Source organism: Rana temporaria, chromosome 10, assembly GCF_905171775.1.
Source record: "Rana temporaria chromosome 10, aRanTem1.1, whole genome shotgun sequence".
In the NCBI taxonomy this organism is placed as follows: Eukaryota; Metazoa; Chordata; class Amphibia; order Anura; family Ranidae; genus Rana; species Rana temporaria.
Genome location: NC_053498.1, coordinates 105278226 through 105294201, shown reverse-complemented (window position 1 = coordinate 105294201; position 15976 = coordinate 105278226). Strand labels below are relative to the sequence as shown.

General features: G+C 45.3%; 1 protein-coding gene across 1 annotated transcript in view; it reads left to right on the top strand.

The window, feature by feature from the left end:
- MORN1 (MORN repeat containing 1) overlaps positions 1 to 15976 on the top strand; it is a 472343-nt gene that overhangs the window by 437407 nt on the left and 18960 nt on the right. Inside the window, exon 13 of the mRNA XM_040325902.1 lies at positions 4933 to 5009. Coding sequence (XP_040181836.1) covers positions 4933 to 5009 — 77 coding nt within the window. The remainder of the gene's footprint in view (positions 1 to 4932; positions 5010 to 15976) is intronic.

Genomic DNA, 15976 nt, shown 5'->3' with positions numbered 1-15976 from the left:
ACAAAAGCCGGTAATTGGCTTTTTTTCTTCTCATGCTACGAGTGTGAGGAGAAAAGAAAAACGATCACCGAGCTTTTGTTTACATCACATGATCAGCCGTCATTGGCTGACAGCTGATCACGTGGTAAGGGGCCGGGACCGGCCCAATACTCGACTCTGTGATCACCCGAGTCTCAGTGACTTGGTGATTACAGCGCGCAGGGAGCGTGCAAAGAGGAGGACGTTATTGACAGCCTCCCGGCAAAGTAGATCCGCGCTGTAGCCGTCATTCGTCTATAGCGCGGATGAGAAGTGGCTATATAACTCAAACCTGCTACTATTGCTAATATCAATTAATATTGTATAGAAATCACACAAATTAATCACTTCCCGACGGCCGTACGACTATATACGGCCGCAGGGTGATTCTACTTCTCTGGGGCGCCGTCATTTGACGTCCGCCCCTTTCCGCGTTCCCCGCGCGCGCTCCCGAGCGCGCAGCGGGGAACTTCTGTGCTGGCCATGTCCCTTGGACACAGCCAATCACAGATCGCCGTGAACGGCCAATCGGAGTGGCCGTTTGCTAGGCGATCTGTGCGGCCAATGAGAGATGATCATTGCCGGGTCTCACAGACAGCAGTGCTGTCAGGGAGAGAGGAGACCGATCTGTGTCTCTTGTACATAAGGACACAGATCGGTCATCTCCCCCAGTCACCCCCCTTCCCCCACAGTTAGAACACTATATAGGGAATACATTTAACCCCTTCCTCACCCCCTAGTGTTAACCCCTTCCCTGCCAGTCACATTTATACAGTAATTAGTGCATATTTATAGCACTGATTGCAGTATAAATGTGAATGGTGCCAAAAATGTGTCAAAAGTGTCCGATGTGTCCGCCATAATGTCGCAGTCGCAATAAAAATCGCAGATCGCCGCCATTACTAGTAAAAAAATAAAAATAAAAAATAATAATTCTGTCCCTTATTTTATCGCTCGTCGCTCTGCTGCCCCCCCCCCCCCCTCGCCATCCTCGGTGAGGGAACCAGGAAGTGAAGTGCTCTGGCTTCACTGCCCGGTTCCCTACGGCGCATGCACGAGTCGCGCTGCGCCGTCTGACTGGCTCTTGCTGTGTACTGGGAGCCTAGTGTTCCCAGAACACAACGGGGGGCGGAAGAGAGGTGACGTCATGCCCGCAGTCTGCCCGAGACTGTGTGGCCGAAAGTGGGTGCAAATACCTGTCTTTAGACAGGTATCTGCACCCCCCCTCCCCCCTGAAAGGTGTCAAATGTGACACCGGAGAGGGGGAGGGTTCCGATCAGCGGGAGTTCCACATTAGGGTGGAGCTCCGCTTTAATGTGGTAAAACATCACTTTGTAAAGAATACCCAATGAGAAAAAAAACATTTTTCCTTGCACGTGATTGGATGATATAAATTAGCAGAGCTTCAACACATTCGCTAAGCTCTGGGTAAAATTAGTGCAACTGCATTGTAAAGTGCACAGTAATTCTGCCTTTAGTAAATCAACCCCAATTGGCCATATCACTAGGGTGACCACGTGTCCCGGATTGCCCGGGACAGTCCCGCATTTTGCAGATCTGTCCAGGACACATTCATTCCAGGACAATACAGTGTCCTGAAATGAAACTGACACAGCCGCCCCCTGGGCCAATCTGATGCCGCCTCTTGTGTCCAATCACTGTGCGGTGATTCGTTACAGCACAAGCTGATTTTTGTGAAGGGAGGGTGTCCCTGAATGGTGGTCACCCTACATATCACCAATGAAAATTGAATACACACCCAGCGTTCCAGGTCAACACAGATTGAGATGTCATGTGAAACTCTTCATACAGAGAAAGTGTCTTCATCGCAAAAGGTTGGGTAGAGAATGTAAAACATACGAAGCAAAGATTTGCACATTCAGGGAGGAGATGACAATGTAGAGTCTGTGGGGAGGATTAGTACATTGGGCTCTTGCAGAAAAGAAGCAGAGTGCCCCAGGCAGGGTCTGAAAAGGTTAGTACCGATTCCGTTTGGTTTGCTATAAAGTACACAAGGGAATTCGAAGTTAATTACTGTCAAATCATTGTCTATAATTAGATCTTGCCAGTTATTTTTGCTTTTTTTTTCGTTTCTTCTGATTGACATTTAATGGTCTTCAGTAAATATCATTGAGCTCTTAATTATGCAAGAAAGACGAGAAAATTGTAGCCAAAATGACAATGTAACACCCTGGTGCCCAATCTGTGACCCAGGGGGCAGGAAATCTGAGGGGCATGCTGTCCATTGCACGACTCCTGCAGATTGTAATCAGCATGTTGGTGCTTTCTTAAAGGGGTTGTAAAGGTTTGTTTTTTATTTTCTAAATAGGTTCCTTTAAGCTAGTGCATTGTTAGTTCACTTACCTTTTCCTTCGATTTCCCTTCTAAAGTTTTTATTTTCTTTGTCTGAATTTCTCACTTCCTGTTTCTCCTCAGTAAGCTTGCCCCCATCATCCGAGCCGTTCTGGATGGGGGTTAGTCAGCCAGAACAGCTTACTGAGGAGGAACAGGAAGTGAGAAATTCAGACAAGAAAAAAAACATTTAGAAGGGAAATCGAAGGAAAAGGTTAGTCAACCAACAATGCACTAGTTTAAAGGGGTTGTAAAGGTACAATTTTTCCCCTAAATAGCTTCCTTTACCTTAGTGCAGTCCTCCTTCACTTACCTCATCCTTCCATTTTGCTTTTAAATGTCCTTATTTCTTCTGAGAAATCCTCACTTCCTGTTCTTCTGTCTGTAACTCCACACAGTAATGCAAGGCTTTCTCCCTGGTGTGGAGTGTCATGCTCACCCCCTCCCTTGGACTACAGGAGTGTCAGGACGCCCACTAACACACAGCTCCTTTCTCTATCTGCAACGTAGAGAGCGTCCTGACCCTCCTGTAGTCCAAGGGAGGGGGTGAGCACGACACTCCACACCAGAGAGAAAGCCTTGCATTACTTTGTGAACTTACAGACAGAAGAACAGGAAGTGAGGATTTCTCATAAGAAATAAGGACATTTAAAAGCAAAATGGAAGGATGAGGTAAGTGAAGGAGGACTGCACTAAGGTAAAGGAAGCTATTTAGGAAAAAAAAATTGTACCTTTACAACCCCTTTAACCACTTAATCACCGCCCTATAGACGAAAGACGTCTACAAGGCGGTTCCTTAACTCTGGGAGGACGTCCATGGACGTCCCCCCAGAATCGCGCTCCCGCGCGCCCCCTGGAGCGCGCAAACGGGAATGTCCGTGGGTGCTGCCATCTTTAACCACTTCCCGACCGCCGCATGTACATATACGTCGGCAGAATGGCACGTACAGGCACATTGGCGTACCTGTACGTCCCTGCCTAGACGTGGGTCGGGGGTCCGATCGGGACCCCCCCCGCTACACGCGGCGGTCGGGTTCCCTCGGGGAGCGATCCGGGACGACGGCGCGGCTATTTGTTTATAGCCGCTCCGTCGCGATCGCTCCCCGGAGCTGAAGAACGGGGAGAGCCGTATGTAAACACGGCTTCCCCGTGCTTCACTATGGCGCTGCATCGATCGAGTGATCCCCTTTATAGGGGAGACTCGATCGATGACGTCATTCCTACAGCCACACCCCCCTACAGTTGTAAACATACACTAAGTGTACACTAAATCCTACAGTGCCACCTGTGGTTAACTCCCAAACTGCAACTGTCATTTTCACAATAAAGAATGCAATTTAAATGCATTTTTTGCTGTGAAAATTACAATGGTCCCAAAAATGTGTCAAAATTGTCCGAAGTGTCCGCCATAATGTCGCAGTCACGAAAAAAATCGCTGATCGCCGCCATTAGTAGTAAAAAAAAAAAAATTAATAAAAATGCAATAAAACTATCCCCTATTTTGTAAACGCTATACATTTTGCGCAAACCAATCGATAAACGCTTATTGCGATTTTTTTTTACCAAAAATAGGTACAAGAATACGTATCGGCCTAAACTGAGAAAAAAATACATTTTTATATATGTTTTTGGGGGATATTTATTATAGCAAAAAGTAAAAAATATTGAATTTTTTTCAAAATTGATGCTTTATTTTTGTTTATAGCGCAAAAAATAAAAACCGCAGAGGTGATCAAATACCACCAAAAGAAAGCTCTATTTGTGGGGAAAAAAGGACACCAATTTTGTTTGGGAGCCACGTCGCACGACCGCGCAATTGTCTGTTAAAGCGACGCAGTCCAGAACTGTAAAAACACCTTGGGTCTTTAGGCAGCATATTGGTCCGGTCCTTAAGTGGTTAATACCTCTTGGAGAGCCAGGATAGAATAATAGATACCATACCTCTTTCCTAAGATCTTGCGTTTCCACTTGTACTGTGTCATATGTGAACAACCTGCTTTCATACCTCATGAACCAGTGGTGCCTTCAAACACAATTGGAAGAACAGGCTAGCACTCCACACAATATCATTTTTACTTGGAAATTGTGTTAGGACATTGAAAATTGTGGGGGCACACAGACTGGCCATGGGTTCGATTTAAAAAATTATGGGGGGCTGCTTTTTTCTTATTTGATTCTCTCCTATTGAAAAAGAAATGAATCCTGTCAGGATAGAAATGGTAGGGCTACTATTCTTAGGCAATTACTGAATCACTGACCCCATACAGTATGCAGGCCAGGATCCATAACTCCAGTGGCTGTATGCTTCTTCCAGGTCTGTGACTCATTATGCATTGAGTAAAAATTGCCCTGAAGCTTGTGCCTTGTAAAACAAGCAAGCCATGGCCTTTCCCATGTTTCTGTCCTGACCGTATATCCTTTTAATTCGTTATTTTTAGTTGTTTTCAGCTCCTATTTTAAAGCAACATCCTGCTTTTTATTACACTAGAAGTCTTCTCATGTGTTTATCTGAATGTTATCTTCTTCTGTTCAAATCTGACAGCTCTTGTCTCTGTATTTCAGAATGGATGCCATCAATAAAGAACGCAGGATTAAGAAAGAGACCAATATTCTGGACAATAACAGCAATACCAGGACAGGTAACAAATTTATAATTATACATTCGTATTAGGGTATGTGCCTAAAGGTTGGGAAGCCCAATAATGTTTACCATACTACCGTGAGCGCCCAGCGGCACTGTAAGCAAGGTATTTTCCAAAACAAAGTTACAAAAAGGAGACACACTGCACATTATATAATCGTTTTACAAATCGGATTACGTTTTTACGACGACTTTAACTAGGGTTTATTTTCGGGGTAGGGCTTATATTGCAGCCATCCCCAAAAATAGCGCTAGGTCTTATTTTCGGGGTAGGGCATATTTTCAGGGAAACAGGGTATTTGCACTGGGGAGCAGCACTGGGCCAGTACCCAAAAATGCCTAAAAGCAGAAGTACTTTATTGGTACGTTGGCATTCATTTCTCATAAGCGTGACAGTAAATGTATGGTATGTATGTATGTGTGACATTGGGGGTTGTTAGCTCTCGTGGGAGATGCATTTTCTTGTAGTGAGTCCACACCAAACAGGCATATATTGTTAAAGCGGAGGTTCCGCGGGTTTTGCTTTTTTTTTTTAAATGTACAATGCATGGTAATATAGCTAGCTAGGTACTACTCACCTGCTAGCCGCTCGTACGTCCATCCGCTCCGTTTTCGTAAAAAATAAGAACTTAAAAAAAATACACCTGTGCTTTTCCATCTTGCTTGTGGGCATTTTGAATCCCACAAGCAGGGGTCAAGTCCTGGGGAAAAAAGTGTGGGAACTCCCACCCAAGATCCTCTCCCTTTCTATAGCGTTATCTAAATAATTTGCGGCAGACCTCCACAATGTCTCCTGGGAACAATGACAAAAGCTCCCAGGAGACATTGCGGCATCGAGGAAGTGACAGAATACCCGCACACTATCTGATGAATCCATATACAGGAAGCGGCCAGTAACATAAAGGATTACTAAGGTTCGCCTGCCCCTGAAAGTGACTTGATCTGGGCATCGCCGCTTTGTGAAGGATTGGCTCAGGCGGCTCGGCTGCTCTCATCCTGCAAAGGGAACTGCGTTCCTGCTGCGAAAAAAGTGCAGGGACTCCGTTCCCACGCATTCCCGCAGGACTTGAGCCCTGCCCACAAGCAAACACTTCCTGGATTCCTTGACACATGACGCGCTTTGCGAGTCATGTGACCTGCTTCCTGCGCCACGTGACACTCGATCTAGCGCAAGAATACACGCCTAGCTATTCCGAATGGTCTCCTGTGAGTGTTGAAACTTCACTCCCAGAAGACCTTGCGACCATTACTCCTCGAGTCGTCGGGGAAAAGGAGCGACACGCCCACTCCCCGCAGGGAAGAAGACCCGGAAGTGCGGCTGAATACAGGTAAGGGTACCGATTTAAAAAAAAATGACAATGCTACAGACATTTATTAAGGCTGCATAAATGATAGTTCGAAAGTTCAGTTTGAGGTTGAACCTCCGCTTTAAGGGCCTGGTAGCCCACGTTTATTAAATAAGGAAAAAAACAAAACAAAAGTCCACTCAGGAGTCCCACGCAGGGGTTTAAACGTTGTTCAGAAAGTAACTAAAAATACTAGCCCACCTGGCTACTCTTCAACAGCACTGGTACCAAACCATCAGATCTTCCAGTCCAACAGTCTTGGATGCGTACAGTCTTTGGGCTCCTTTAACGCACACAGCTGCAAGCCCCTCAATGCACACAGCTTCTGGCTTCTTGGTCTCACACAGCTGCAAGCCCCTCAATGCACACAGCTTCTGGCTTCTTGGTCTCACACAGCTGCAAGCCCCTCAATGCACACAGCTTCTGGCTTCTTGGTCGCACACAGCTTCAAGCCCTTCAACGCACACAGCTTTGAGCTTTTTGGACACACACAGCATCCATCTTCACACAGAGATGCTCACAAGCAGCCACTGCTCCAACTCCACCTTCCTCTCACTTCTGCTCTGCCCAGCTCTTCATTATATGGGCTGTGTGCACCTGGGCACACACCCTGCAGGCTATCTAGAGATCTGGACACAGGGTTGGAGATCCCGTCCCGCCCATATCTCTGAAGGATCTCCAAGCCATAGAGCCCCATGTAGAAATAATTAAATCAAAGAAAACTGCCAGAGCAGTTTTCTCTGTCTTTAAATTTAAGCTCTGCAGCTCTGCAATCTGGCAATATGCAGACTCTGTCCATTTCAACACCATTTTCATTGGGACAGAGCCTCGCTCTGCCACAGTATGGCAATGTATAGTTGTAATGCCTCGTACACACACTCAGGATTTCCATCAGGAAAAAGTCAGTCGGGAACCGCAACGGGAAAAAATAGAGCTAGTTCTCTTTTTTTTTTTTTGCCGGCGGATTTTGGTAGTTTTTCCGTCGGAAAAACTGCGAGGGAGCAATACACACAGCCGGGATTCCAGGCCAAAAGCTCTCCTCGCAGTTTTCCCGTCGGAAAACTGGTCGTGTGTACGAGGCATAAGGAAGGGTTTAAAGTACTCATGTCATGAGAAAAATGCAGTTACTGGTGGTCGCCTCCGAATATTGCTAAGTGCCTGGCTGTGTCTGGCTGCAATGCTTTTGGAGTTGTTTGAAAAGCCCACCCCATGACCTATTCACATAAAATAAAATAAAAAACCTCCAATGCTTTTCTATACTGACCGGATTTCATCGTCACGTGACCCTCCACAGCTCCACTTTCAGAAAAGCTGTCCAGGGCCTGCTGTCAAGCTGTCCTGTTGCTGCCCATTTTCACATAACTGCAGTCTTCTGGAGGCTGGAAGGATCCTGGCTGCTGGGTCTCCAGTGGTAAGTGTTCACATCACCCAGGTTGCAACGTTGACACTATTCTGAATTACAGGAGATAGAAGACTCAGGAGAAGGCACATCACAGGATCCTGGATCCCCCAGAGGGAGTGAAATGTCAAGCAACATTAAATTCATGTTAGTTGTATTGACATGAAGGCCCATCTCTCTTCTGCTTCCATCTCTTTTAAAAAAAAAAAAATTCGGTTAGATTTCCAATTTTTCATTCTAACCCATAAATATAACACCTATGCCGCGTACACACGATCGAAAATTCTGACAAGAAAACCGTGGCTTTTTTCTGACGGAATGTTGGCTCAAACTTGCATACACACGGTCACACAAATCTTGTCGGAAATTTCAACCATCAAAAACACGGTGACGTACAAGACGTACGACAAGCTGAGATCAATGAAGTTCAATAGGCAGTTTGACTCTTCTGCTTGATTCTGAGCATGCGTGTTTTTTTGCGCGGAAAAATAGAGAACCAGCTCTCAATCTTTTGTTGGCGGAATTTCCGACAGCAAAAGCTCACATTTCCGATTGTGTGTATGCGGCATTAAAATCCTCTTTCTAATGCTGACCTAATACTATTATAGTGAGATGAGTGGTGTAATTACTAGACAATGCATGTTTGCTGACTATTTACAGGGTCCCAAATTGTTGTACTACAAAAATATTGCCAAAGCTCTATGCTAGAATGAATTGATCCATAGACAAAATCACTTTGTGAGTTAAAAAAAATCCATAGTAGTTTTTTTTGTTCTTGGTACATAAAGGGCCATATTCTCGTAGATTTCCGGCGGGTGGCGCGTAAGCCATTTACACTCCGCCGCCCCAACCTACAGGAGCAAGTGCTGTATTCCCCAAACACTTGCTCCGTAGTTTGGGGCGGCATAGTGTATTTGGCCCGGCGTATCCCCGCGTATCTCCAAGGGGGCGGCTTGTATTTAAATTAAGCGCACCCCCGATTCTAACGAACTGCGCATGCGCCGGGCTTAAAATAGCCCAGTGCGCATGCTCCAGTTCTCGGCGTAAAACGTCAATGACGCCGACGTAACGTCAATGACGCCGACGTGTGCGTCATTGACGTAAAGTCGTATTCAAGAACAACTTAGTAAAACGACGTACCCGACGGGAAAACACGACGCGGACCCGATGCCATACTTAACATGGCCTACGTGGGACTGGCGTAAGGTTACCCCTCATATAGCAGGGGTAACCTTACGCCTACGCAAAAGACGTAATCGACGGTTACGCGACGCGAGTTCGTTCGGGAATTGGCGTATCAGGCTCATTTGCATAAACAAATGAGACCTGAACGTAAACGCCACCTAGCGGCCGGCGGAGTAATTACATTTAAGATCCGACAGTGTAAGTGACTTACACATGTCGGATCTTCAGTGTATCTATGCGAAAATGATTCTAAGAATCACTCGCATAGATACACTGGCCAAAAAAGAGAGATACGATGGAGTATCCTGAGATACTCCATCGTAACTTTACTCAGAATATGGCCCAAAGAGTTCTTAATTAAGCACTAGATCTTAGGTGAAAAGCCAATTATAGTTTAATCTGCTGGCATCGGACCAGGACAGGGTGAATTCTGGTTGGTAAGTTTGGGTTACTGCATTTAATAATTAAAGCCTCTTCCTGGCTCACGCAAGGGTCCTCTTGTTTTTCAGATCCTCTAGTGTGCATTCCTCTATAATGCAGAGAGCAGCATTAACATGATGATGTCAGAATTACTGTCTGCATCATTTTTAGTGTACCCTGGTGATGCCCCCCTGAGGGGGCGTTTTTTTTTTTAAACCCTGTGCTTACAGGATGCCTTCAGTCTTCCAGTTTGAATGATCCTGGGAACCCTTCAACCCAAAGGGCTGAGGTCATTTATTGGCAGAACGTTATTACTGCTGTGTTGAACATTGGAAGGGGTGAGGAATATTGGAAGACCTTTTTTACTTCCAGGTGACTCTTTTATAAAAATGTAGCACTACCCCCATAGGGGCTGCCAATGAAATGGTTCCCCACTGCAGCAGTTAGGGCATGAAAACTTGGATGGGGTAAGGGATTATGGGATGCCCAGTGTGACAACAATTCAACTGTAGGGACACTTCCTCCCTATTTACAGACTCCTCTTCTTCCTTCCACCTGCACAAACTTTGTTCATATTTGTACAGCCCATGCTGATTCACTCCCGAGGCAACTGACAGGCTTTTTGTCAGTTCAGCAAAAGCCTATTGCAGGCAGGAATTCTCAGTCCCTTGAAAAGCAGCACATAGTGAGTGACACACTCACTCCCTTTATCCCAAAAAAAGACATAGCAGTCGTGGTGGGGACACTTATCAACTCCAGACTATGCAAATGCCCTCTATCTTGGACTCCCAAAATACCAAATCACTCGTCTACAAGTCGTTTAAAATACAGCCGCTCGACTTGTGACTGGGAAAAAACCATGGGAATCAATCTCACCTCCATTGAGATCCCTTCATTGGTTGCCCGTAAAAAAGACAGAATCACTTTCAAAGCACTCTGTCTAACGCATAAGTGTATTCTGGGAAATGCCCCCCAATATCTATGCGAGAAACTAAAAGCTCACAACACCAATCGGATTCTGCAATCCACCAACCAAAATCTACCCCAGATACCCAAAGCCCAAGTCCAAAGGAGAACGAAGATTTGCGGTCCAAGGACCCAGACTATGGAACGCTCTACCAACCGCCATCCAATTGGAGGTAAACCACCTGGCCTTCAGGAGCAAGATCAAGACCCATCTCTTCTAAATGGCCCAGGGAATGGATACCAAGCTCCCAGAGGCGATTCAGTTTGCAAGTGTTGCGCTATATGTTTCTCACTCACTCACTCACTCACTCACTCACTCACACAGCATATCACATACCCTCCTGCTTGCCTGTGGCCACTAATCCCAGTTCCATTACTTGCAGAATTCCAACCTCACCACACCTGGCTGCACCTCTCCCCAGTCCTCCTGACTGACACACACATGGGGATTCCCCAGGGCAAGGTTCGATGAAGATTTGGCACACTGTGGTCTGTCGCTGCACCGTGCTGATCTCACTGTCTCTCCTTGCTTTCTCCGCTGCCTCTCTGGCTTGAATCTCTCCAACTGCCTCCTGTGTTATGATCCTTCCAGGCCAGCCTTCTGAGTGTAGGCTTGAGGTAAAACCCCCCCCCCCCCGGTAAGGATCCCTCAAGGGCCCCACTGATAGCCTCCCTCAGCACTCCTCCCTCATCTTCCACCCACAACTTCCCTGCTGGCTCATGTCTATTTAAGGGCTTCCTTGGCTCCCTGCAGTTTCCCAACCTGGGGATTGGCCAAAGACCCATAAATATTCAGGGCAACACCTTCTAGCCTCCGCCCACTATTTTCTAGAACGTTCTTCAACATTCTAGAAATAGGGGGAGCACCAGAGAGCTGCCAGGATGAGTCATCCAGCCCTGGCCTCTAATAACCCTGACCCAGATTCAATGACTCAGGTTTATCTCAGAGCCAGGCTATTAGGTAGATTCACACACATTGGCCTAACTTTAGGGCGGCCTAGCCTAGCCTGTTTAGGCTACACCGCCGTAAATTAGTTAGGCTAGTAGTGATTCACAATCTACTTACCTGCTAATCTACGGCGGCGTAGCCTAAAACAAGCGGGCATAAGGGCGCCTAATTCAAATTGCTTGTAGGGGGGCGTGTTGTATGGAAATGAGGCTTGACCTCACGTTTTTTGAAGTTTTTTGACACTGCGCATGCGCCGGGCGACTACATTTCCCAGTGCGCATTGCGGCTAAGTACGCCATACGGGCCTATTGATTTCGACGTGGACGTAAACGACGTAACTCCCGATTCGCGGACGACTTACGCAAACGACGCAAACATTTCGAACCTCGCGGCGAAACGGCGGCCATACTTTTACATTGTTATTCCACCTCATAGGTGGAATAATTTTAGGCCGCCAAAGGCCTTACGGAAACAACGTAATTCAACGGCGTAGGCCTGGCGTACGTTCGTGAATCGGCGTATCCCCTCATTTACATAATCTACGCCGGCCGCAATGGAAGCGCCATCTAGCGGCCATCAGAAACATTGCAAGCTAAGATAGAACGGTGCAAGCCGGCCTATCTTAGCTTTGGTTAAGCGTATCTCTGTTTGAGCATACGCTTAAACAAACGCCGGTGTAGATTCAGAGTTAGGTCGGCTTATCTACTGATAAGCCGGCCTAACTCTTTGTGAATCCACCTATATGTTTTTACCTGCACTACACTTCTAGTAGCACACACTAGAGGGTGCTACAAAAAACAAAACAAAAACAAAAACTGGAGTTGGGCTTTAAATACTGGTGTTAAAAGTGTCCATTTATACAGGTAAAGATCTTGTTACAAAACTGACGTAAAGGTGGAGTTCCCATTTATTTTTTTGTAAAGAATGCACCGATCGAGGTAAGAGCTGCTGTTTTCTATTTGAAAATGAATAACACAAGGAACAAAACTCATCACAAATAGCTTTCCTTTTAGACATGATCCATGTGGAAAGTGTTGACTCCCAATATCTGTGATGTGTAAAGAAAAAATGCTTTCTATGTAAAAAAAAAAAGATAAATTTGCCCCCTAGTACAGAATCCTTCTAACAAAAGTTCTCCTGTTTTGCAGATAGGATCAGACAGATTAGCAGTCTGAGGAATCCCAGCATTACCCCAGCACAGTTATCCCAGCTCAGACTAGGCTACATTTCATTACATAGCACAGACAGTTCATTTATAATCCTGCATTAAAGGCTTTTTATAATGGGGGAATACCTCTGCCCACCTGTTGTGAAAGTAGAAGAATCATTTTTCTATGCTCATTTAATAAAACATGTGACTGTAAAGCATTTCTCCAAGATAGATAGCCTTTGTGCTTGGCTCACTTTTGCACTGGGAGGAATCATCTGGGTTGTCTTCACATAGGTTTATCACCTTTTAAATGTGTATTTTTAGGATGTTTGCCTTTTTGTAGATTTTTTTATTTATTTTTTGATGTTGATTATATTCATTTTGTTAAATCTTCTTATAACCCCAACCTTTTTACTGCTGCAAGTGCTATTTTTTTGTGGTGGTGGTGTTTGGGTCTTTATATTATTTTTAATTTTATTTAGTTTATATATTTATTAGACATGTGCTCAATGAAATATTTTGTTTCGGAAATTTGTTTTCATCCAAATTTTTTTTTATTTAGTTACTCCCGAAATTCGTCTGAAAATCCGAATAAATTAAGGTTGAATCTGTCATTGAAGGCTTATGGTGTCTGTCGAATGTTCTAAGAAGATTCGATGGAGCAGCTAAACTGTACGACGCCGCAATCGTACATTTCCGATCGAATGTTTCGCCTACAAGCTATAGAAGAATTTGAATGTTGTATGACACTATTAATAATTATATTTATAAATTATTATTACTAGTCAACCAACATTAGAATTCTTCTATAGCCTATGGGCGGAGCATTTGACCGGAAATGTACGATTGCGGCGTCGTACAGTTTAGTTGCTTGTTGAATCTTCTTAGAACTTTCGACAAACACCATAAGCCAGGCATGTCCAAAGTCCGGCCCGGGGGCCAATTGCGGCCCCCCTGGTGATTTAATATGGCCCCCCCTGGGGATTTGGATATATATAGCCATTGCAGCCTCACGTGCCCTGGGGGCCACAAAAGATATATACCGTATTTTTCGGCGCTACCTCGAGGGCACAGGACGAGCGTTGTCATATTACATAAAGAGCATCTCCTGTTTACTCGGCGGCGTCTGTAAGGCCTCGTACACACCACCCAACATGTCCGATGAAAACGGTCCGCGGACTGTTTTCATCGGACATGTCCGCTGGGATCATTTGGTCTAATGTGTGTACATACCATCAGACCAAATTCCCCGCGGACAGAATACGCGGTGACGTGGCGGCGACGATGACGCTGCGACGTGCGCGCACCAAGAAGTTCAATGCTTCCACACATGCATCAAATCACTTCGACGCATGCGTGGGATTTCGGGCCAGCGGACATGTCCGATGAGTCGTACTGAACCATCGGACATGTCCGACGGACAGGCTTCCAGCGGACAAGTTTCTTAGCATGCTAAGAAACTTTTGTCTGCTGGAAACCTGTCCGCTAGGCCGGGAAACTGTTCGGTCGGCCCTACACACGACCGAACATGTCCGCGGAAACTGGTCCGACGGACCAGTTTCAGCGGACATGTTCGGTTGTGTGTACAAGGCCTTATAGGAAGTTCCGTTTCCTGGGATGCCATTGGATGACTGTTCTGTTTATCGCCTGAGCTCATCTCTTCACCACACACAGCCACAAAGGCAAGATAATTCTTGTTGGGCAGTGTATTAGTGATCGGACGAAAACGTTTTAAATGTTCAAAGAATGTCAGGCAAAATGGTCGGCCCTCGAGCATGTTCACTTCATCAAATGTGGCCCTCTTTGAAAAAAGTTTGGACACCCCTGCCATAAGCCTTCAATGACAGATTCAACGCTTGTATGTTTTTCGCTGCTTCGTCGAATCTTCATATCGAATGGTCTACCCCTCCACTGTCTCTATAATGTTGCATCTTTTCTCTCTATGTAGAATAACCTTGGACTAATAGAGTTAAGGTTAGGCACATTCGATCACAGGTTCCATAGACACAGATTGCTATTGTCAACGTCATGTCGAATCTCCTATCTATATTGAACTGTTGTAGCAACAAAAAGGAAAATAAAGCCTTTTTCTTATGTCGGATCTTTCGGATTTCGTATTCTGCGCATTTGAAAATACCCGAAATTCGGACGAAAATGCATTCGGACGAAAACGAATGCACATGTCTAATATTTATAGATCTTTTTTTTAAGTTTGGGGTGCTTAAAGCGCAGTATTTACTTGTTGCTGATTTTCTGCTGATGGCCGTGGCAGTGCCCAGGCCATTCCCTTGTTATGGATATTGGAGGAACAATGAAAGATGCAGATATTGTATCCCAAATCTTAGCATAGGTGTGAGCAAACTCTAATCAGCCAGTGTGGCGCAGATTGCCCTTTCTTCCTGGAAAACCCCCTTATGCCCCCCTGTAGTCCTGCTGGTTTCCCTCCTCTCCTCTCTTGCGGCCGATTATTTCAGCATGTAGAGCGGTGGAAGAGGCTTGTAAATATGTAATTTACCAGCCAATTCCTTTTCTAAATAAACACAACGAGTGATTGGGAACGATCACTCACTGTGTTCATTCATAACTAAAGCATAGTAAACTACTACTATGCTTCAGTTTGTGAATGAACAGGAAGGCTGTCCAGTGCAGCTGAAGCTACAGAGAAAGGGACTGGGGAATCTCTGTTCTCAGTCCCTTTCTTTGTCTCAAAAGTGAGTGGGATTGACCTTTGGGGTGCACACCCTAATGCTATAGGCTGCACACACCTATGAATCTCATATTACCTTGGTGTCCGCTGTGAAAGGGCCACACAGCAAGGTGAAATTCTTGTATTGTGCTGCCTATAAAGTCTGCCATGAGGGTTCAACCATATTGCTGCCTGTATGGCACAAACCGTTACATTAGAACTTACATGTGCCAATGGTGAGCAAGGTTGTATCCAAGAAACACCAGTCATCAGGATCGTTTTTGTACTGAAAGGGGGAATGGATATCTGATTATCAACATTTGTATGCATGTTAGAAGACAGAGCATTCCACAGCAGACAGGCGAAATAAGGCTAGCTGTAAATACTAAATATACTCTTCAGGCTTTAGAATAGATATCCACTTGAACGGCGTCTTTCCTTTGTTACCACATATTTTCTCTTGACTAAATGACCCCACCAAAGATGGTAAAGCCATATTTATTAGGAAGTTAAAGTGGTTGTAAATCTCAGCGATGAAATATAAACAAAGCATATCCCTCGCAGGGGTCTCCAAACTATGGCCCTCCAGTTGTTCAGGGACTACAATTCCCATCATGCCTAGTCATGCCTGAGAATGTCAGAAATGTACAATGCCTCATAAGACGTGCAGCTGGAGGGTCGTAGTTTGGAGATCCCTGCTCTATAGTGTCTAAATCCAGAGCAGTAAGTGTAATTTCTGTCTGCTGCTTCTTTCCTCTGCTGTCAACATGAATTACTTCTGACAGTTTTCACAACACCAAGAGAAAAAAGGTGACAGGGGAGGAACCTTGAGCTGATTGTCAGCCTCAGCTTTGTTTCTGTGTT